The 21,236-nt window shown below is 42.5% G+C and overlaps 1 protein-coding gene and 2 long non-coding RNA genes across 5 annotated transcripts in view; 2 read left to right on the top strand and 1 right to left on the bottom strand.

The window, feature by feature from the left end:
* LOC117366189 overlaps window positions 1–16,571 on the top strand; it is a 63,799-nt gene extending 47,228 nt beyond the window's left edge. The window contains exons 1-3 of one of the 2 annotated variants that reach the window (XR_004540509.1): window positions 13,049–13,287; window positions 14,946–15,141; window positions 16,447–16,571. This is a non-coding gene — a long non-coding RNA (uncharacterized LOC117366189). Of the gene's footprint in view, window positions 1–13,048; window positions 13,288–14,945; window positions 15,142–16,446 lie in introns of those variants that run through there. The other variant, XR_004540508.1, reaches the window with a different exon arrangement.
* On the bottom strand, window positions 6,857–19,964 carry LOC117366183. The gene is made up of 3 exons (XR_004540506.1): window positions 19,828–19,964; window positions 16,148–16,685; window positions 6,857–6,969 (listed from the first exon to the last, which is right to left on the bottom strand). It is a non-coding gene; the product is annotated as an uncharacterized LOC117366183 (long non-coding RNA).
* Window positions 19,965–20,155: 191 nt separating this feature from the next.
* EIF4E (eukaryotic translation initiation factor 4E) overlaps window positions 20,156–21,236 on the top strand; it is a 172,213-nt gene continuing 171,132 nt past the window's right edge. For both annotated transcript variants that reach the window (XM_033957343.1, XM_033957349.1), the window contains exon 1: window positions 20,156–20,305. In XM_033957343.1, the coding sequence (XP_033813234.1) occupies window positions 20,288–20,305 (18 nt within the window). In that variant the 5' untranslated portion in view covers window positions 20,156–20,287. The remainder of the gene's footprint in view (window positions 20,306–21,236) is intronic.

The following is a 21,236-nucleotide window of genomic DNA, read 5'->3' on the forward strand; positions in this document are numbered from 1 at the left end:
CATGCGTGGTGCAGTGTGCAAACTTGAAACTTCAATCAAGTTTGCTTGAAAAGCTGTCCGCGCTGGGGCTCCGTGGATGACGTCACCCACATGTGAGAATATGCTGCCTGCTTGTCCTGGGATAAAAGTACATACCTGTCTCCAGAACATCAGCACCTGGTGCCTAGTAGAGTTGCACACAGGTGTCTTAGCTTAGGGGGTGGGCCAGTGAACCATAGAGAGGAGGCCACGGGCCCATAAGCCACTCTAACCACTTCATTTATGGTGGAACATGTGCACCCCCCCAAAAACCTACTGCCATATAGGTGCCACCTGCAGCCATAAGGGCTATTGGGGTTATAGACAGGTGAGTATAGTGGGTTTGGGAGGGGGGCTCACCATAACATATAAGGGGGTTCTGGTGAGATGTTTATCTGCCATCCTTTTGTGAAGTTCACAGCAGTGCCCTGTAAGGTGCCCCACTGCTCTGTTACCATGTCTGGGTGGCCAGTCCATTACAAGATTGGTCTCTCCCATGTCCAAATGCTATTGTTCTGGGCGTTGGGACTTGGACAAAATTTTGGTCAAAAATGTAGTATAAACATAGATGTTCTGTAGCGGTCTGGATGAACAATAGCCTGGATGTACAGATAGACATTTTTTTAAAAATAAAATCTAGATGTATTTTTCAAAAATGGGCATTTCCCCAGTTGCCGACTTTGGACGTCTAGTGCCATAAGCCTAAATCAGACTTTAACGTATGTTTTGATTATGTCTCTCTGTGTAATAGTTAATTTAGAAGATATTCTAATATTCTCTGAGAATCTGACATTCTATGACCAATGGATATTTCAGGTTCTATGAATATATAAGCTATAGTATTTGCAAAATTAGAGAAAACCAAGTTATTTATTTGTAACAGGTTTACTCTGTAGCAACAGGATACAAGCCCTCCAGGTGGGTTATGTTATCCGACAGAGCTCAAGCACAGGATCTCATCAGTCTTTATAAAGTTAAATTAGGAGACAACTTGTAGCTGCTGGCCATAGAGAACACCTGCTACTGGTAGGTAATGTCTTTCTCCAAAGGCAAGCAGGACAGCTGCCTTCAATAGAAAACAAAAGGGGGAAAATATGCATAAAAATACAGTGCTCCTCCGCGAATTCACAGTCCATGGTCCCGCTAATTCACAGTATTTTCTGACTGCAAAGGGGAGGCAGGAGAGGACTGCTGGAGAGCTGGAACACCGGCGAGTGAAGAAAATCACTCATTGTATGCTCCGACTGCCTCTTCCTGTACTAAAGTTGGGCCTCACCAACCAGGAACTGCGTGTCAAAGCAAATGGGGCAGGGGGCGTGTCAAAGGAACGGGGCAGGGACAACGACAAAACTCGCAGGGACCGGATGGAGAAATTGAGTTCCTGCAGGGACGGGGAAAAACTTATCATTCTCTAGTTGGCAATCAGCCTTTTTAGTTTTATCAAAGGAGGGGAGGGTTGTTTGTCTTCTTTTTTAATTGAAGACAACCTAAAAATGAAGAAAAAAATGTGCTTTGGAGAAATGAAATTGTATTTCAATCCTCAAATAAATTCTAGGAAAATGTTCCAGGTTACCAATTATTAAAAAAAACAACTAAAGGCTCGTTTTACTAAACCACAGTACAGCTTTTTACCATTGGCCAATGAGGTAAATGCTTCAACATTCATTCAAATCCTATGGGCATTGGAGCATTTACCTTGCCGGCCTGCGTTAAAAAGCTCTACCATGATTTGGTAAAAGCCAGTGAAAGTGACTAATTACATCTGCCGTTGTCTATTTATACTATGGATTAAGGGAATGAAGAATAACAAAACAGTGAGTGCAAGCAGATTTTTGCTGTTCCTTCTTGTTCTGTGCTCCACAAAGTGAAAGTTAAAAATATCTGAAGACAGTAGAAATGTTAAAACTTTTATTTTTACCTGACTACGTCACATCCAGAATATAACAGCCACCAAATAACATTATAGTGAGAGATTTTTCACAAGAGAATTTTTGAATTAAAAAATTTTTTTTTACATAATTCAAAGTTGGAAGTTTGTAGACTTAAAAGAATAGTGCATCCTTTCTTTTAACAAAATAGGATAATTGGTATTCACTTTAATTTTCTAGTCTTGGAAGCAAAACAAAGATTTTCCTCTTTTTTTCTTCTTCCTCTCTCTATGGGACTCTTCTTAAAGTACAGTAAAGTTTTCACTTACCACATGTTAATTTTTGCATTTAATTCTCAGCATGTTCACATAGTCACTACAGGATTCTATGTAGGTTGCCCAGATTTGGGCATGGATCCCAGATCCGTGTGTAAACGAGTTACAGTCTGTTTTCATTATTCACAGTAGTATGGTTTCTGAAAATGTTTGTGAACCATGAAATCGTGACTAAAGAAACGCTAAGTCTATGGGAAAATAGAGGTTAAGTTCCAGCAGTACACCTTGCGCCTCAAAACCGCAGAATGTGAACAGTGGAGCCTATTAAGAGAATAGGGTTAGATTCCTGCACTTGAAGTACCTGTAATTCACTCTCCAGATGCTTAGGGCCATATCTGGAAACAAAGCCTGACCGCAAGGTGAAAGTGAAAGCTGGTTGTGAGCGCCAGTCTGCGAATATGTGAACATAGTGGCGCAAATGGCGAATATTGGTTGCAATTGATGCAACCGTAGACATGGATGAGAACAGACTATAGTTGTTTAGGTGCTAACAATCAGTTATTGAAGTTAATAAGTACTTAATTGACAGTAATTGAGAGCTGCACATTGATCTGCCCTGTGCCCTATTCTATAACATGCACACCCAGCTTTCATAGCATGCAGCTGAAGGGGGGACATAGGCAGTTCAGGGCCTTTCCCAGAAATTGGGTGCAATGTTGTAGAGTACTTGCATTTGCCCACCAAACGGTCATGAACTGAGCATGAACATTTGTGCCAGCCTTTGGTAGGTAGGGATGTCCATGCCCAAAATTGGGTATGAAATGCACACTGGGCTGGTATTCTGTGGGGAATGCTCCAACAAAGAGGGACCTTTACAGAATTCTAGCTTGGCATGAATCTTCCTGGTGCTTAACTTTTGGTGCTATCTGTTAAATCTAGCGCTTACTGCCATCATGCACCAGCAGCAATGCTTGCAGAAGACTCCCAAGCAGCATAATCCAGCTTTAAGGAATGTTAGTACTGCAAAGTTCTTTACTATGTGGTAAGAGGTAAATTTTATAAACGGTGCTGAAAAATGGTACTGGAAAAAATCTGCATGGAGTGCTATTCTATAGGCATCACTTTGAAAGCTGGTGTAGATGCCAGCATCCAGCTCTTGGCTTTTGAGTGTGGTAATGCTGCTTCTCTTTAATGACGTCTTCAGTTTTTTGGGAATGCCCCTACCCCGGTTTGACTGTGCCCTAGTGGGTTTGAGCAGCTGGAGTTGTAGAATGATAGACAGGAAAATGCCTGCACAAATTCCAATCACGAAACACCTTGCCGGACCGCATGCGACCTGTGGGCTGGACACCCCTGGTCTAAACAATGAGGTATCAAAATATGCTCTAATAGTACGCAGTTTCCATAAGGTATGAAAACCTTTTTGTATTAGAGCAAGGATGTCCAACCTGTGGCCCAAGGGCCGCATGCGGCCCCATGAAGTATTTTGTGTGGCCTCGGTCGAGAGCGATGCAGTGTTTTCCTCTGCTGCCCCCGGGTGTTTACCATCTTGCCAGCTCCCTCTTCTGTCTTGCTGCAGCGTTTGCACGGCCCCAGAAAAACTTTTTTGGCCATTGCGGCCCAGGGAAGCCAAAAGGTTGGACACCCCTGTATTAGAGCATCTACTTGGCTCTTCATAGTCAAATTCTGATCCAAAATTGCACCTAAAATCTTAATGGTCTGTTGGATTGGATAGGTTATCGTATTTATAACCAGTGATGTCTCAGAACAATTTTGGCATAGAGATGCATAAAAAAAATTTGCTTATTCTGAATTAAGTTTCAGTTTAAATTCTGTCATCCACTGCATAAATGATCTGGAAATTGGAATGAGTGAGGTGATTAAATTTGCAGATGACACTAACTGTTTAAAGTTGTTAAAACGCATGTGGCTTGTGAAAAATTGCAGGCGGACTTTAGGAAAATGGAAGACTGGGCATCCAAATGGCAGATGAAATTTAATGTGGACAAATGCAAAGTGATGCACATTGGGAAGAATAACCTGAATCACAGTTACCGGATGCTTGGGTCCAACTTGGGGGTTAGCGCCCAAGAAAGGGATCTGGATATTATCGTAGACAATACGATGAAACCTACTGTCCAATGTGTGGCGGTGGTCAAAAAAGCAACCAGGATGCTAGGAATTATTTAAAAAGGAATGGTTAACAAGACTAAGAATGTTATTAATACTCCTGTATCGCTCCATGGTGGGACCTCATCTGGAATATTGTGTTCAATTCTGGTCTCCTTATCTTAAGATATAGTGGTGCTAGAAAAGGTTCAAAGAAGAGCGACCAAGATGATAAAGGGGATGAAACTCCTCTCGTATGAGGAAAGACTAAAATGGTTAGGGCTCTTCAGCTTGGAAAAGAGACAGCTGAGGGGCAATATGATTGAAGTCTACAAAATCCAGAGTGGAGTAGAACGAGTACAAGTGGATTGATTTTTCACTCCGTCAAAAATTACAAAGACTTTATTTTTCTTTTTGGCGATCTTTGGAGTCATTGGTTTCAAGCAGTTCTATGTACTTACCATCACACTCATCAGCAGTGTCTTTTTAAGAATCTGAACTACCCCACTCTCAGATGCTAAAAATTCTATCATGAAATGTCAAGGGATTTCATAACCCCATAAAACGGAAAAAAATATTGGACTATGTATCAAAGAAATCTCCTGACATAGTATGTTTTCAAGAAACATCTAAATGCTATTGAATCAGCCAAACTGAAAACTAAATGGTCTGTTCCCGCTAAGCTGCGCTGGCGTGCGCTCGCGCACAAAATATTAGGTCGCAGCGCACAAGTTTCTCGTCACAGCGCAGGACCGGCAAGATTGACTCATTTGAACTTCTGCAAGATCAGCATCGGAAGCGTGCGCTGGGCCGGAGAGATCTTGGGGAGCCTCCGACAGTGGCTTTCTCCCCTCTCTGCAGCTCTCCTTTACTTCCCAGCGCAGCGATTCACGAAGGCAGCCTCGGGGCTTTTGCTGAGTCGCGGCTGCCTCTGATGATGCAACTTCCTCTTTCCTCAGAGGCGGCGCGACACAACAAAGGACCCGAGGCTGCCTTCGTGAATCGCTGCGCTGGGAAGTAAGAAGAGCTGCTGGGAGGGGAGAAAACCACTATCAGTCTGGGAAGCTGCTGGGCAGGGGAAAAAAGGGACAGCTGCTACTGGAAAGGGAGAAGGAGAGATGCTTCTGGGAGGGGAGGAGGGAAAGGAATCTGGGAAGCTGCTGGGCCAGGAAAAAAAAGGACAGCTGCTACTGGAGAGGGAGAAGGAGAAGGAGAGATGCATCTGGGAGGGGAGGAGGGAAAGGAATCTGGGAAGCTGCTGGGCTAGGAAAAAAAGGGACAGCTGCTACTGGAGAGGGAGAAGGAGACGGAGAGATGCTTCTGGGAGGGGATGAGGGAAAGGAATCTGGGAAGCTGCTGGGCAAGGAAAAAAAAGGGACAGCTGCTACTGGAGAGGGAGACGGAGAGATGCTGCTGGGAGGGGAGGAAGGGAAGAGAGTTACTGCTGGACAGGAGGCTGGGAGAAAGAAAGAAAGGGGGCAGGCAGGGAAACAGAAGGAAAGAAGAGAAACAGAAAAAAAGAAAGAAAGGTCAGGGAGAGAGGAAGAAAAAGTTGAGGGAGGGAATGAGGTGTGGAGGAGAGAAAGCATACAGGCTGATAGAAGGGAAGAAAGATTGGATGCACAGTCAGAAGAAGAAAGTGCAACCAGAAATCACCAGACAAGGAAGGAAAAATGATTTTATTTTAAATTTAGCAAAGTGGAGGCAGTATTACCACAGTTTTCAAAGGAATTTGCCCAAATAACTTAATAGTTAACTGGGTAAATTCCCAGAGATGAAAACTTCCCTTCACTTACTATGCACAGTTCTGAATTTATATCTGCTGTCTATATTTTACAATATGGTCCCCTTTTACTAAACCGCAATAGTGGTTTTTAGCGCAGGGAGCCTATGAGCGTCAAGAGCAGTGCTGGGAATTCAGCGCAGCTCCCTGCGCTAAAAACTGCTATTGTGGTTTAATAAAAAGGATGGAGGGTATATTTGTCTATTTTTGTATGCTATAAAAACCAAATACAGAGAGAGACTGAGAGCTGTTGACGAAGAGCTACGTGTGTGTCTTTCTTCCATTCCAGCCAGAATATCAGCTTTGTGTTCAGCCAAACAGGCCCAGGTTTCGCACTGAATAAAGTATTTTATAATTTTTATAATTTTTATTTCATAATAAAGTAATTATAAAATACTTTCTTTGTGTTTATTTGATTCCTATTCAAGAGAATTACTTTATATATAGTCAATATAGGCAGAGAGTTAAATTTTTTAACATTTTCTAATGGTGGTGTGCCTCGTGATTTTTTTCATGAAACAAGTGTGCCTTTGCCCAAAAAAGGTTGAAAAACACTGGTCTAGAAATTGAAAGCATCAAACGTATTGTCTTCTGGACTGTTTTTAATTTACAGTTTACACATATGGATGTAACAGACATAACTACATTTGTTGTAAAACATTTATTAAGATATCATTTCATCCCTACAATTTCTGTGTTCTTAAAAATATTATTTAACGTTATTTAATTTAGCGTGTAGGCCTAAAATTCCTTTGAATACCTCGTCCTCATGTATCAGCAACTTTGACAACATATTTATTTGGCTCATAACTTGCTGGCGCCCGATATTTTTAGCTCACAGTGAAAAAAGTTTGCTCACAACACCCGCCCGCTTAGAGGGAACACTGGCTCATCACCTGTCATTTTTTCTCAGGCTCTGCAAAAAAGAAAAATGGAACAGCTATACTAATAAGATCCAGATCATATATTAAGCTAATATCACAATCCAATGATGCTGAGGGTCGTTGGACAAAAATTAACCTATTGATAGGTCAAACTTTATTATCACTTGTTAATATATACGTGCCTAATTTGGATAAACCAAAATTCTTTAATGAGATTATGCTAGCATTACTGGAAGACAAATCGCAGGCGCACTTTGTGGTTGGTGACTTCAATCTGGTGTTGGACCCTGTTTGTGACAGAAAATCAACGGCGTCACAGACCTACAAACTCCTGGCACAGTTTGCACAACATGATCACACAATTAAAGTTGGTAGATGCATGGAGATTAATGCAAGGAGATGATAGACAATATTCCTTCTATTCTCCTCCTCACAATTCTTATTCTAGGATAGACTTTTTTTTGGTAAGCAACAACCTTATCAGCAATCTGTCTCACTCGGATATAAATGAAATATTGATCTCTGATCATGCCTCCATTGAGCTGTCATTGTCAGATTTGACTGTTAATCCAAAGAGCAACACTTGGAGATTTAACAACTCTCTTCTTCTTGATCCCACTTTTATACAGTGTGCATGCAAAGCCATTCAGGAATATTTTTTATTTAACAAACCTGAAGATACGAGTTGGATGTGCTTATGGGACACATTCAAGACCTACATTAGAGGGGTCACTATATCCTTCCAAGCTCGTAAAAAGAAGGAACTGGAAAAACATTACATTACATTACATTACATTAGTGATTTCTATTCCGCTTGTGCCTTGCGGTTCTAAGCGGATTACAATTTAGAAGACTGGACATTTCCAGTAGCTTTACAGTACATATAATCAAGGATGCGTTAAGTTACAATTGTTATTCTGGACTTTTCCAGGAGAAATTGGTAATGGATAGTAGATAGTGATAGGTTGTTTAGACGAGTAGAGTTAATAATGTCCGGGTTCTGTTGTTTAGATGAGTGGAGATAATACTGTCCGGATTCAAGGTGTTGCTGGTGGTGGTGTTAGGGTAGTCATGAGCGCATTTTCTAATACTTTTGTGAGGTTATGATGATGGGAAGTGTTTTTTGAAGAGATGAGTTTTGATTTCTTTTCGGAATGCTTTAATGTCTATTGATTTGGTCAGTAGATTGGTGATGTTAATATCGATCTTTGCTGCCTGTGTTGCTAAAAGGCTGTCATATAGTTTCTTTCGTCGTGTTCCTTTGAGAGGGGGATAAGTGAATAGGCTCTGAGTTCTCCTTGATCTGTGTGAGAGGTTACGGTGTAGTCTGTTGTTTAGGTAGATGGGTGCTGTTCCATGCATTACTTTGTATAATTGACAGTAGAATTTGAACTGGGATCTTGCTTTTATTGGTAGCCAGTGTGAGTCTAGGTATGCTTTGGTTATGTGGTCATATTTGCTTAGTGAGTAGATGATTCTGAGGGCTGTGTTCTGAACTGTCTGTAATTGTTTTATCATGTAATTTGGGCATGATAGGTATAGGCTGTTACAGTAATCTACAATACTCAGTACTAGGGATTGTACTAATATCTTATATTGATCTTTGTTGAAGAATTTTCTTATTTTTCTTAGGTTACGTATTGTGAAGAATGCTTTTTGGATGATTTTGTGGATTTGAGACTGCATTGTGCAATTTCTGTCTAGTAGAATTCCCAGGATCTTGAGTGTGCTTTGCATTGGGTACTTGATTGTATTTACTTCTAGTTCTGTGAGAGATGGTTTTTTTTCCCTTTCCAGTAGTAGGAATTTAGTTTTTTCCGAGTTCAGTTTTAGTTTATGATTTGACATCCATTTTTCTACCGTTTCCATTATCATTTTCAGGTGGTTTGTGGATAAGGGGTCTTGAATATTAAAGGGGAGGAGGATAGTTATATCATCTGCATAGCTGAATGATACTGTGTTTAGGGCGTCTAGGGTTATGCCTAGGGATGCTATGAAGAGGTTAAATAATATGGGTGACAAAGGTGATCCTTGTGGTACTCCACATGGGTTTGACCATGGATCGGATATGTGCTCTTTTGATTTGACTTTGTATGTTCGTGTTTGAGGAAGCTTTGGAACCATTTGTGAACATTACCTGAGATTCCTATTGCGTCTAATGTCTGGAGTAGTGTGTGATGGTCAACTAAGTCGAATGCCGCAGAACACATCAAATCTATTAAAGACCTTGAATCTTGTCATCAAACTAATCCCTCTGATATGAAAGTACTCAAGCAACTGCATCAATCACGTCTGGACTTCGATATGTTGCTCATCAAAAAGGCTGGTAATGCCATCTTCATGCAATCTGCTAGTTACTATTGTGACAATAACAAGAATAGTCACGCTCTAGCCAATTACTTGAAAATACGAGAGGAAAGACTTAACATACACACTATAATGAATCAGGATGGACAATCAACGTCTGATCCTGCAAAGATCCCACATTGCTTCCAGCAGTTCTATGAACAACTTCACACTTCCGACAGAATGTCTACCATGTCGTCGAATATACTACAAGACCAGCTTCCGCATCTCACCCTCACAGAGGATGATAATCACATCCTTTCTGCTTCTATTTCTGTGAATGATATACAGCTTGCACTGAAGACGATGGCAAAAAAAGAAGTCACCGGGTCCCGATGGTCTAAGTTCAGAATTTTACAGCACTTTTCAGGGCTTGTTGATACCTCATCTACTTGCTCTATACAACTATTTGGTTGATGCCAAATATCTGGCACTTTCACTGAGGCTAGTATCATAGTTCTCCCCAAAGCAGGTAAAGATCCTCTATTTATACCCAACTACAGACCTCTGTCACTGATCAATGTGGATGCAAAGTTATATGCAAAAATTCTTGCCTCTCAATTGCAGGAAGTACTATCTAAATTAATTGGGATTCATGACGGGTAGTTTGGCGAGTGATAATGCCAGAATGTTTGCGAATGTGATACAACATGCGAATCAAAGTAATACACCTCTACTGGCATTGGCGTTGGATGCGGAAAAAGCTTTCGACAAGAGTGGAATGGTACTTCATGTTCGACATCCTCCAATAGTTTGAATTTGGTCAAGAGTTCATCAAGTTGATTAGAGTCTTATATACTGCTTCTACTACTAATGTATGTATAAACGGAATGACCTCTACTCCTTTTCATCCCACTAGAGGCACGAGACAAGGCTGGCTCTAGAACCACTTCTACTCTACATACGACATGATCCTAACATCAAAGGAATTAAGAGTGGTTCCATAGAAGTTAAATTTTTGGCTTATGCTGACGATGTACTATTATACACCACTCCTGATTCTCTACAACCTCTGATGTCAAACATTGCAGAATATGCTCAAGTATCTGGCTACAAACTTAATGCATCCAAAACCGAGCTCATGCCCCTGAACAACTTTGTCCAGAAATCAGATGTTGTGGATCTTAATTTCCAGTGGTCTCCTCACAAGCTAAAATATTTGGGTGTCAATTTTGGCAATACCATTGACCAGACTATAGATTTGTGCTCAGCACACATATTGCAGCTAATTCATTCTCTAACTCTTAGATCAGGGGTGTCCAATGTCGGTCCTCGAGGGCCGCAATCCAGTCGGGTTTTCAGGATTTCCCCAATGAATATGCATTGAAAGCAGTGCATGCAAATAGATCTCATGCATATTCATTGGGGAAATCCTGAAAACCCGACTGGACTGCGGCCCTCGAGGACCGACATTGGACACCCCTGTCTTAGATGGTCACCATTAAAATTGTCATGATGGGGGAGAATGGAATCCATAAAGATGATCATCACGCCTAAGATCAACTACACTTTGAGCATGCTACCATTCTTCTTACCTTCTTCATTTTACAAAAAAGTAGACACGGCTCTGTCCCAATATCTTTGGCAAAAAGGAGTACCAAGGATTGGCTTAAAAAAAATTGAAATCTGCCAAAGCCGAGGGAGGCGTAAACTTTCCCGACTTTTTGGACTACCACTGTGCCTTTCTAATGAGACAAGGTGTCCGCTGGATTCTATATGGAGTACTACCCGACTTAAACAATATCTGGTGTAAATTTGAGGAGGGGCGATATAGGCTGTTCTCCCTTCCCTCCCTGTCATTCATGTCGATTGATAAGTCTCAGAGAACTTTGGATCGTATACGCTCTTCAATGAAACAAGTCTTCCAAGTAATTGAGTCTCTACTACAAGTCCAATTGCTGTCCACTTTATATGCGCCACTCTGGCACAATGAAGACATCAAGATATAGAACGACACAATCACCTGGAAGAACTGGCAGCATGCTGGCATATGGAGAATTAACCATTTGATGGAAGGTCATGAGGGGATCCCTTTTAACACACTAGTGGCAAGACATAAGTTACCTTCCAGTTGCCACCATCAATGGCTTCAACTTCAACATTTGCTACATTCAATGATGAAGAAAAAGAACCTGTTAAATGAAATCCCTGACATCATCAGTGTTTGTTCATCCATGACCTTTCATCACAAAGAAGCGTCTCAATAGTACAAATTAATCAGACAAAAGAAAACACAGAGATTAATAGCCCTTGAAACTAGATGGAAACAAGAGATCGATATAGATGTTCCGGATGATATATGGCAAATTCTTTGGTCACGGTCCTCAAAAATTTGTCGTTCTGCCACCTACCGATGCATAGAGCTTACTGGACTCCGCAACGCTTAGCTAAACTCAGTTCCAAATCAGAGGACAAATGTTGGTCTTGTGGTAATGCTGGGGGATCACTGCGCCACGTGCTACACGACTGCCCTCTATTAAATGATTACTGGAGAAGAATATGGACTGATGTCTGCTCAATACTTCATATATCCCACCCACTCTCCTTCACTATATTTACATTTGGAGATGATCTGGGTCACTTAAATGTGTCTGACGATGAAAACGACTTATTACACTTGCTCATTTTAGTAGCCCTTAAAATAATTCTTTCCCAACTGGAAAATCTGGCTGCTGCGGAATATGGAACTTGGTGGAATACAATTTGTCTTATAACCAAATATGAACGTGTGGTTGCTGAAAGATCTCATGCCTTACGTCGTTTTGAAAAACTGTGGTCTCTACTGCTGGACTATTCCCATTCTCCATATCAATCAATTGGCTGATAATTGTGATAGAATAATCACAATTTTCCATTTGACACTGCCATTCATTTCTACATACTGCTTGATTTCAGGTTATGTTTAGTGAGCTCTATTGACATCCAGGTTGAGCTACTTATGTTTCTGGCATTTCCTCATGGCTACAAGCTTTGACATCCTGTTACATAATGTGTTTTATACGGCCATGATGCTCTCTATGTAAGATTTATTTTTCTTTTCCTTTCTCTGCTCCAGGTCACTGGATGTTCCTTTGTCCATATTATTGCATCATTTATGTTACTATGAAGATAATAACTATTGTCATTAATGTATTCTCAATTTAAATCCTTTGATTTTGATATTTGTTTTTGTTCTGAAAAATTTAATAAAACGTTTTTGAACTGAAAAAAAAATTACAAAGACTAGGGGACACTCGATGATGTTACAGGGAAATAATTTTAAAACCAATAGGAGGAAATTTTTTTCACTCAGAGAATAGTTAAGCTCTGGAATGCATTGCCAGAGGTTGTGGTAAGAGTGGATAGTGTAGCTAATTTTAAGAAAGGTTTGGACAAGTTCCTGGAGGAAAAGTCCATAGTCTGTTATTGAGAAAGACATGGGGGAAGCCACTGCTTACCCTGGATCGGTAGCATGGAATATTTCTACTCCTTGGGTTTTGGCCTGCTACTAATGACCTGGATTGGCCACTGTGAGAACGGGCTACTGGGCTTGATGGACCATTGGTCTGCCCCAGAAAGGCTATTCTTATGTTCTATAACTAGAAATACTTCAGCAACTAAATGATTAATCTGAGGAACTTGAAGTAGGAATCAAAATGGTTATGTTGTCAGCATAGCTAAACAGTTTAATCCCCAAATGTGATAATGTTACCCAATGAGGCCAAATAGATATTAAAAAGTAAAGGGGAAAGCGGGGAACACCTCACGGATCACTCCAACTGCTTGAAAGGACATCATTAATACGGACTTGATAAGTACGTGATGTAAGAAAGCCCCAAAACCATTCAAGAACTTTATCTCAAATGCTTATGGCCTCCAGTCACTCTACTAACTTTTTATGATCAACTAGATCATCAGCAGAAATTGTCAGACCTTCACTTTGAAGTTCTAAAACACCCATCTACTCATCTGATTTGGCTGCTTCAGACTACTACCTCTTTCCTAACCTCAAGAAACACTTCAAGGTAAGAAAGTTTTCAAACATTAAGGATGCTTAACGTGACCATTTATTTTTTTCCTCAAAACAGGACTGGACCCTCGGATCCATTCCCCTCCCCGGATCCTCTGGATCCCATTAAATATAGTACAAAATATAGACAGCAGATATAAATTCTCAAAAGTGACATTTCGATCACTAAATTTAAAATAAAATCATTTTTCCTACCTTTATCTGGTGATTTCATGACTCTCTGGTTGCACTTCCTTCTGATTGTGCATCCTCTTTTTCATTTCTTTCTCTTTCTTTCTGTCTCCCTGTCCCCCCAAACCACCCTGCTTCCCCGATGCACCTGCTTACCCTGCCCCCTGACAAGTCAAGCCACCCTGCTTCCCCGACGCAGCCTGCTTCCCATGCCCCCCGACAAGCCAAGCCACCTTGCTTCTCCTGCCCCCCAACAAGCCAAACCACCCTTCTTCCCCTGCCCCCACGCACCATGCTTCCCTGACCCAGCAACATCAAGGCGCGTGCAGCGACTGCACTGCACAAGCGCCAGGCCTGTCTTTTCTCTGCCCCCCCACCCCCCTTAATTCTGACATTGGAGAAAAAAGGCTTCTGGGCAGCAAGCAGCAGCAGCGATGGACCCGGGGGGGAGGATGGTGGTTTGAATTGGCGCTGGAGGGATGCTGGTAAGCAGCGGTAGTGGCGGGAATCGGACGCTAGAGGGAGGCTAGCTTTGGCGTGGCAGGAAGGGAGGGGAAGCAATCGCCTGTCCCGTTGTCCCTATTCACAGCTTCGGGATGCTGTCCCTGAAAACGGGACATTTCGGCATCCCGAAGCTGTGTGTGGGGACAACGGGACAGGAGATCTAAAAACATATCGGTCCCGTTCAAAACGGGACGTATGGTCACCTTAAGGATGCTACATTAACTGCAGACAAGTGGTTTGCAACTCAACTAAAATAATTTTTTGCAGATATGTTAAAGAAGTAAGAACATAGAAGCATGATGGCAGATAAAGGCCAAATGGCCCATCCAGTCTGCCTATCCACAGTATCCACGATCTCCTCCTCTCCCTAAGAGATCCCAAGTGCCTGTCCCATACTTTCTTGAATTCAAACAGTGTTTGTCTCTACTACCTCTACCGGAAGACTATTCCATGCATCTACCACCCTTTCTATAAAAAAATATTTCCTCATAACAACGAAATCATATGTGTGTGGAGCTCAGTGAATATGCAAATAAATTTTTCAGTACAGTAGCTTGTTTTCTTTAAAGCCAAGGACTTATTGGCACCCCCTTGCATGTTCTGGCCCTTACAGCTTGTTGTCACTGTCTCTATGATAGGCCCATAAAATGGCATAAAATCTTCTTTTCTGCCTTGAGTGGGGGAGATACAGAAAAGAAAATTAAGAATACAGGGATGGTGAAAGATAGGGTTAAGAACTGTACTTCATTGCAGGGACGAACTGGGAATGGGAAAAATTCTTTTGTTGTGGGGAGGGAATAGGGATGAATTTTTATCCACATGTCACTCTTTACTAGTACAGTTCACCCTCGATATTTGTGGGTTTGGTTACTTGCGATTTTTCCATCAATAAATATTATAGCACTTTACTGTAAGTTAAATTTTGTAAGATTTTGGTAAAGCAGCCTCACTAATGTGGTTTCATTTTGCCCGTGACAGAGCTGACTGTTTTGCTACAACATCATCGGGCCCAGACAGAGCTGACTCTGCCCCCCAGGGTTACCGAGAGAAAAGGAACTGACCAGCGCCGGAGAAGTTTTGAGGGTTATGATCTCTGATAAGTCCACTTTGAAAAGTCTCAGAGTTAGACTGGATTAACAGCATGGAATATTTTAACTATTTCAGTGGCTGCCAGGTAATTGAAATCTGGATTGGCTATTTTTATGTAGTTGTCTTTTAAACCAACATGCTTTTACTTGGGAATTGGGCCGTGGTGAAGACATGCTTTTACTATTTGCACATGCTGTTGAAAATGAGGCCAGTGTTTAGGATATGATTTTAGAATTGTAGTAGTTAGTGGTGTTGTTCAGACTGCATTTTTGTAATGCATTATATTGAGAGTTAGCAAAGACATGCAGTTAGATTGATTTTTGGTACTAGGAAATATGAACATGTCATTTCTGTCTATCTGGGAAATATTATATCACATACAAGGTGGTGCTGAAAAGTTTTCAGCCCAACCAAGAAGGGAATGAGGTGGAGCCATGAAACTTATAAGTTAGTCCACATATTCACCCTTAAGTTCAACACATTTGGCACATTGTGCCTGAAGTTTCTGTAACCCTTCCAAAAAATACTGATCTTTGGTCACTGAAATACTGCTCCACTGCTGCTATCACTTGCAAATCCTCAACAATTGTTGCCCTTTCAAACTCTTTTTAAGATTTGGAACCAGCAAATACTCAGATGGAGCAAGATCTGATGAGTAGGGTGGATGGTCTATGTACTGAAAGTCCAACTGCTTCAAAACTTCCATCATTTTCCCAGCCTTGTGAGAAGGTGCATTGTCTGAACTTTCCACATCTTCCTTTTTTCTTTCAATGCCTCCTTAATTAACATAGCAAGTAACAGTAGTGTTCTGCATTAACTATTTGGCCTCTTGTAAGATAGTAAGTCATTGCAATACCTTCTTGATCCCAAAACACCGTGGTCATGACCTTTCCTGTAACTTTTGAGTCTTGAACCTGAGTGCCGCCATTGCCTGGACTGTTGGTTTTGTCTCAGCATCATAGTGATGTAACTATGTTTCATCAACAGTGACTAAAATGTTGGCACCAGCTAGCTGAAAATGCTGCAATATCAACTTGGAAGTGGCCACTCGACATCGTTTCTCATCAGCATTCAAACAATTGTGCACTCACTTGGCTGACAGCTTCTGCATACCCAACATGTTTCCTGGATATCTGTAGTGTCTCAGTTGCCTTAGTCGTCTGTCTTATTGTTATGCCTTGTTTGCTGTTATGTATGTTACCTTGTAACCCGTTCTGGGCTCCTTGAGGACGGGCTATAAATCAAAATAAAGTTTTAGCTGATAATCTCTACCAAAATCAGGTCATGGACATGGTCAACATTTTTTCTTCTTTTTTTATATTGTAAACTCGCTTAGAAATTAGATAAGCGATTAAATCAAATTTTAATAAAACCTTGAAACCTTTTTCAGGCGATGACACCATTTGAAGCATCCCAGACCTTGCTGTATCTTCAGTCTCGGAATCTCCACACTAAAAGCTTGCATACCACTTCTTCACTGTGGAGTATGATGGGCATTTGACATTCAATGCTTACATTATACATTCATGGATTTCCTTCGTTTTCTTCTTCAGGAATAGCAACTTCATAGCAGCTTGGAGTTCCACACTTGAAAATTCCACAATTCGTTGACATGGTTCAGTCAATAATCTGAAACAATGTCAAAACATAGCATTACGATTCTGCAAATTGGCACTTTGCAAAATAAAATAGCACTCAGAATTTAGAAAGTTGGTTGGACTGAAAACTTTAAAAAAAATAAATAAAATTTGGGGTATCTGAAAGCTGCCAACTTTTTCTTGGGAAAACTATGCATTGATGATTTTTCTTTGAGTCAATGTGATTATCAGAATTCATAAGCAGCTGAATGTTGTTTGGTTGGGGGGGAGGGACCCTGGAGCTTCACCCTGGCCCTAGTGGAGTCCTACGGTGCAGCCTCTCCCCAGCTCCAACTCTCCCAGTCACCTCCTCCCGGCGCTGTGTTAAGTCTTTGAGCAGCTGCTGCGCAACATCAGCAAGCAGGCCTGCCCCCAGAAGTAGAATGAAGGGTTCTAGGGCAGGCCTCCTCATTGATACTGCACAGCAGTTGCCCGAAGATTTAAAGTACACAATACTGGGAAATGGGTGGGAGGGCAGGTACCAAACGACCGCCAATCTTTCCAATTCACTGACCAACCCTCCTCCCTGCATACCTTCAGGACTCCTAAAGTAGGAGCAGCAGTGCTCTGGCAGCGAAAAGCCTGTTCTTAGCAATGTCTCTTGCTGGCTGTCCACTACTGCTGCTGCTTTAGGAGGCCCGATGTCAGAGCTCACAGTGGGGGGTCGATCAAGAAATGCTGCATAGGAGCTAGCACTGTGGGTACTCTCTGCTCCTTTAGGGGGTTTCATGAAGACCGGCATGTTTTCCCCTTCTCCCCACCATCGTCTGGTTTCCCCTTGGCTTCCTGATCTTACTTTCAAAACTAATTACGGCCTGCAGAGGATACCCAGTGATGTAACAATTCTAGCAGGCTGCTGTCAGCCTCTGCTGAATGTTCCCTCTGCCGTGGTCAATCCCAGATCAAAACAGGACGTGATTTCAGAGGATGAGCAGGACCGCAGCAGAGGGAACATGCAGTGAAGGCCAACAGCAGCCTGCTAGAATCACTACATCACCGGCGATCCTCTGCAGCCCCTAGTTTTGAAAGTGAGACCAGGAGGAAGCTGGATGATGGTGGAGAGAAGGGGGAAACGTGCCGGCATTCAGGGGTCCCTCTGGTGTAGCTATTAGAAGTACACGGAGGGAGGGGATCTAAAGAAAGGGGCATATGCTGGACTGAGGGGGGTAAGGGGGACGAAATAATGGGTCCTAAAACATAGGAGAGGGAGAGAGATGGTGGACAATGGAATAGAGGGAGGAAAAAGAAAGGGAGAGAAGTTGAACCCAAGGGATTGTGTGAAGGGAGGGGGGATAGAAATACTGTATGATCATTAAAGAAATGCTGGACTGCGGGGATGGAGACAAAAAAAGGAGCGGTGCCACACCTCCAGGGGAGGGAAGGGAAACGGAAGGGGAGGACAGATATGGAAGATGGATGGTGAGCACGGAGAAAGAATAAAACATCAAATGGGCAGGAAACCCTAACAAGCGAGTTAACAGGGACCAACATGATTTGAATAATGACCAGACAACAAAATGTAGAAAAAATAATTTTATTTTCTGATTACAATATGTCAGATTTGAAATGTGTATCCTGCCAGAGCTGGTGTTAGACAGCGAATGTGAGCTAAGACCTAACAGACTCCCTCCTTTACTAACATGTAGCGCGGGTTTTAGCACGGGCAGCGGCGGTAACTGCTCCGACACTCATAGAATTCCTATGAGCATTGGAACAGTTACCGCGCTACTGGCACTAAAACCCACACTACGCATTAGTAAAGAAGGGGGGAGAGGAAAAGTCTTTTTTATTTATTTTGTTTGCACCACAGTGCCAGTGTGAGTAGGAAAGGAAAAAGGGGATGGGGTGGGTGAAGAGGCTACAAATTAAATCTGCCAGGATATTTGAAAAAAAAAAAAAAAAAAAACCAAACAAACCAAAAACAAAACAACAAACACCCAATTGTGCAGGAAAATCGAATTGAATAATCAATTTAATAGGCTGAATCGAATCAAAACAAAAAAATTTTCCCTGAATCAGGAAGCACTACTGTGGTCTTCCCCCATTCTGATGCTTATGTCAGAATCTACAGTTTTGCTTTAATGGTATTGCTCACTGCTATCCTCTACATCAGGGGTGTCCAACAATTTGGCTTCCCTGGGCCGCATTGGCTGAAAAAAATGTTTATGGGGCCGCACAAAAACGCTGCTGCAAGACAGAGGAGGGAGCCAGCAAGATGGTAAACACCCAGGGGCAGCAGAGGAAAACACTGCATCGCCCTCGACCAGGGCCGCACAAAATACTTCACTGGGCCACAGGTTGGACACCCCTGCTCTACATCTAACCTCCAAAACTCAGCTGCCTCCCTAGCTGTGCAACTAGTTATCTAATTTTAATGTAATTAAACTTGATATTTGTACCCTTCATACTACCCATTAGCACTGGGTAGGTTAATGAAAATGCAATTAAATTACACACAAAACATTAAAAATGCAATAAAAGTAACAAAATCATAAAGTTAACTATGAAGTAAAATTACAGTTTTTAAAATACTGTATTATTACATCAGCTATACTTGGCTTCTGTAATAATAAAATGGTGAAAAACCAGTCCCTAAGAGATAGGGAGAAGCACCATGGACAACCAGTTTTTCCCCCACTTCAGAAACATGCCTTAAATTTAAGGAGAGCTTAGCATATACTGCCAACCTTAGGGCGCTTTTTACAAAGACGGGCCAGCACGGCAAGGTAAATGCTCCGACATTTATCTGAATTTTATGACCGGAGCATTTACCTCGTTGGCCTGCGGTAGAAACTTCTACTGTAGCTTCGTAAAAGCCGGCGTTAGTCTGGAATATACAAACTCGTGCCCGAGAACTCTGTTAAAGTGACTGTCCAACCCGTAAAGTAAAAATTCCCCCTTTATGACTTCTCAGTTTGATAAACCTAAGCAATATTTCCGTCTTTCTCCTGGAGCAAAACTTATTCTGAGGAGCGCAACTCTGTTTACAACATCTGTCCTGGAGAAAAAAAATCCAAATCCATTTACACGATAGTATTGCAAGCATCATTTTAAAGTGCTCGTCTCACTGGTTTCCAGAGCAGGAATCATTTTTTGTAACACGCGTAATAACAGCATCATCTTTTTTTTCTTACGCGAAGCCTATTTCCAGGTTCCACCTTCTAATCTGTCAGCGAAAATTAAGCCCACATTCAGATCAACAGCTGACTTCATACAAGAACCACTCAGCAGGAAATTGTTTTACGTTCCGTCATAGCATTAAATTGCGATGCCTCCTCTCATTACACGCTGCGTCGGCTCCGTTCTCTCTACCGTCATTTTTTCCCACATATTCCAAAAGTGGTATCACTGGTGCCACGTGACAGAGTTTCCCACGTGCCTGTCTAGCATCGAATCAGAGCAGCAAACAGAAAGGAAACTGCAAACCCCACAAGGCCTTTCTCTGCGCAGTCGTATAGCACGAGCGCGCGGGGCTGGCCAAACGGCTGCGGACGTCACGTGGTACGCCTTAAACCAACCGGGTTTGAATATCCCTTTTTTTCTCCCCCTTTTCCACTCTGCCCAGCAGCGGTTGCGCGATTAGATCGATCTAAGATGGCGACGGTGGAACCGGTGAGTGCTCGTTACCCCTGGCCAAGAGTGTGCGGGCAATGGCTTTTCTCCCTGGCGCCGAAACATGGGGGATGGCTGAAGTGGGCACTCCTTTCTCCCAAAAGATGTTGGCCAAGGTCCTAGGCGTTGCTCGCTGCCCTTTATAACGGGGGAGGAAGGGTGTAGCAGTAGCGGTGAAGCCGGGGTGGCGAGGAGGGCGCTGTGCTTGCGGAGTGAGTGAGTGAGGGGCGTCAGCGGCACGTAGTGGTGGAAGAAGGTGGCAGAAGCTTCCGAGCGGTCAGGTGGCAGTTCGGTGTCTATTTCTTTTCTGTTAGAGTGTCAGTGGAACCCGGCGTGGCGGCCGAACTAAGACAGCGCGAGATACTGTCCATAGTAGTGGTTAAGACTCACCAGGGGTAAGGGTGGATGTCGAGTAGGGGGTGGAGCGACGATCTCGAAGCTGGAGCCAAGGTTTTAGTGTTTGGCGCGAGGCTGGTGGCGGCTGCTGTGGCCCCGGGAGGAGTGCGCGAGCTGAGCTTGGCATGTGCGCGCGTGCGTACTCGAGCTAGGTTAGTTTGCCGCCCCCGCGCCGGTGTTGCTTTAGCCTGGCGTGTCAATAGCAAATGGTCCATATTTGAGGCGTTGGTATTGCGTGCCGGTCACCATTTGTTCTCGTCTTTGTTATTTTCTTCTCCTTTATTGTTGTAGTAACTTTTCACTTTAAAAGTAAGTTGCTGGCCGCAGCGTCATACATAAGCGAGTCGCACATGCCTGCGTGAAAGAGGCGTCTCGCTCAAGTCATTCATTCATTTTTGTAGCAGTCTTCCACCCAGGAGAAGGCAAAGGGCCGGGTGGTGAAGAAGAGCGTTGTATTTGGCAGAATAACTACGTGATTGTTTTCTTTCTTTTTTTTTTTTTAATATATATATCTTAGGCCCTTTCGCTTTGAATT

The sequence above is a fragment of the Geotrypetes seraphini genome, chromosome 1, assembly GCF_902459505.1.
Source record: "Geotrypetes seraphini chromosome 1, aGeoSer1.1, whole genome shotgun sequence".
In the NCBI taxonomy this organism is placed as follows: Eukaryota; Metazoa; Chordata; class Amphibia; order Gymnophiona; family Dermophiidae; genus Geotrypetes; species Geotrypetes seraphini.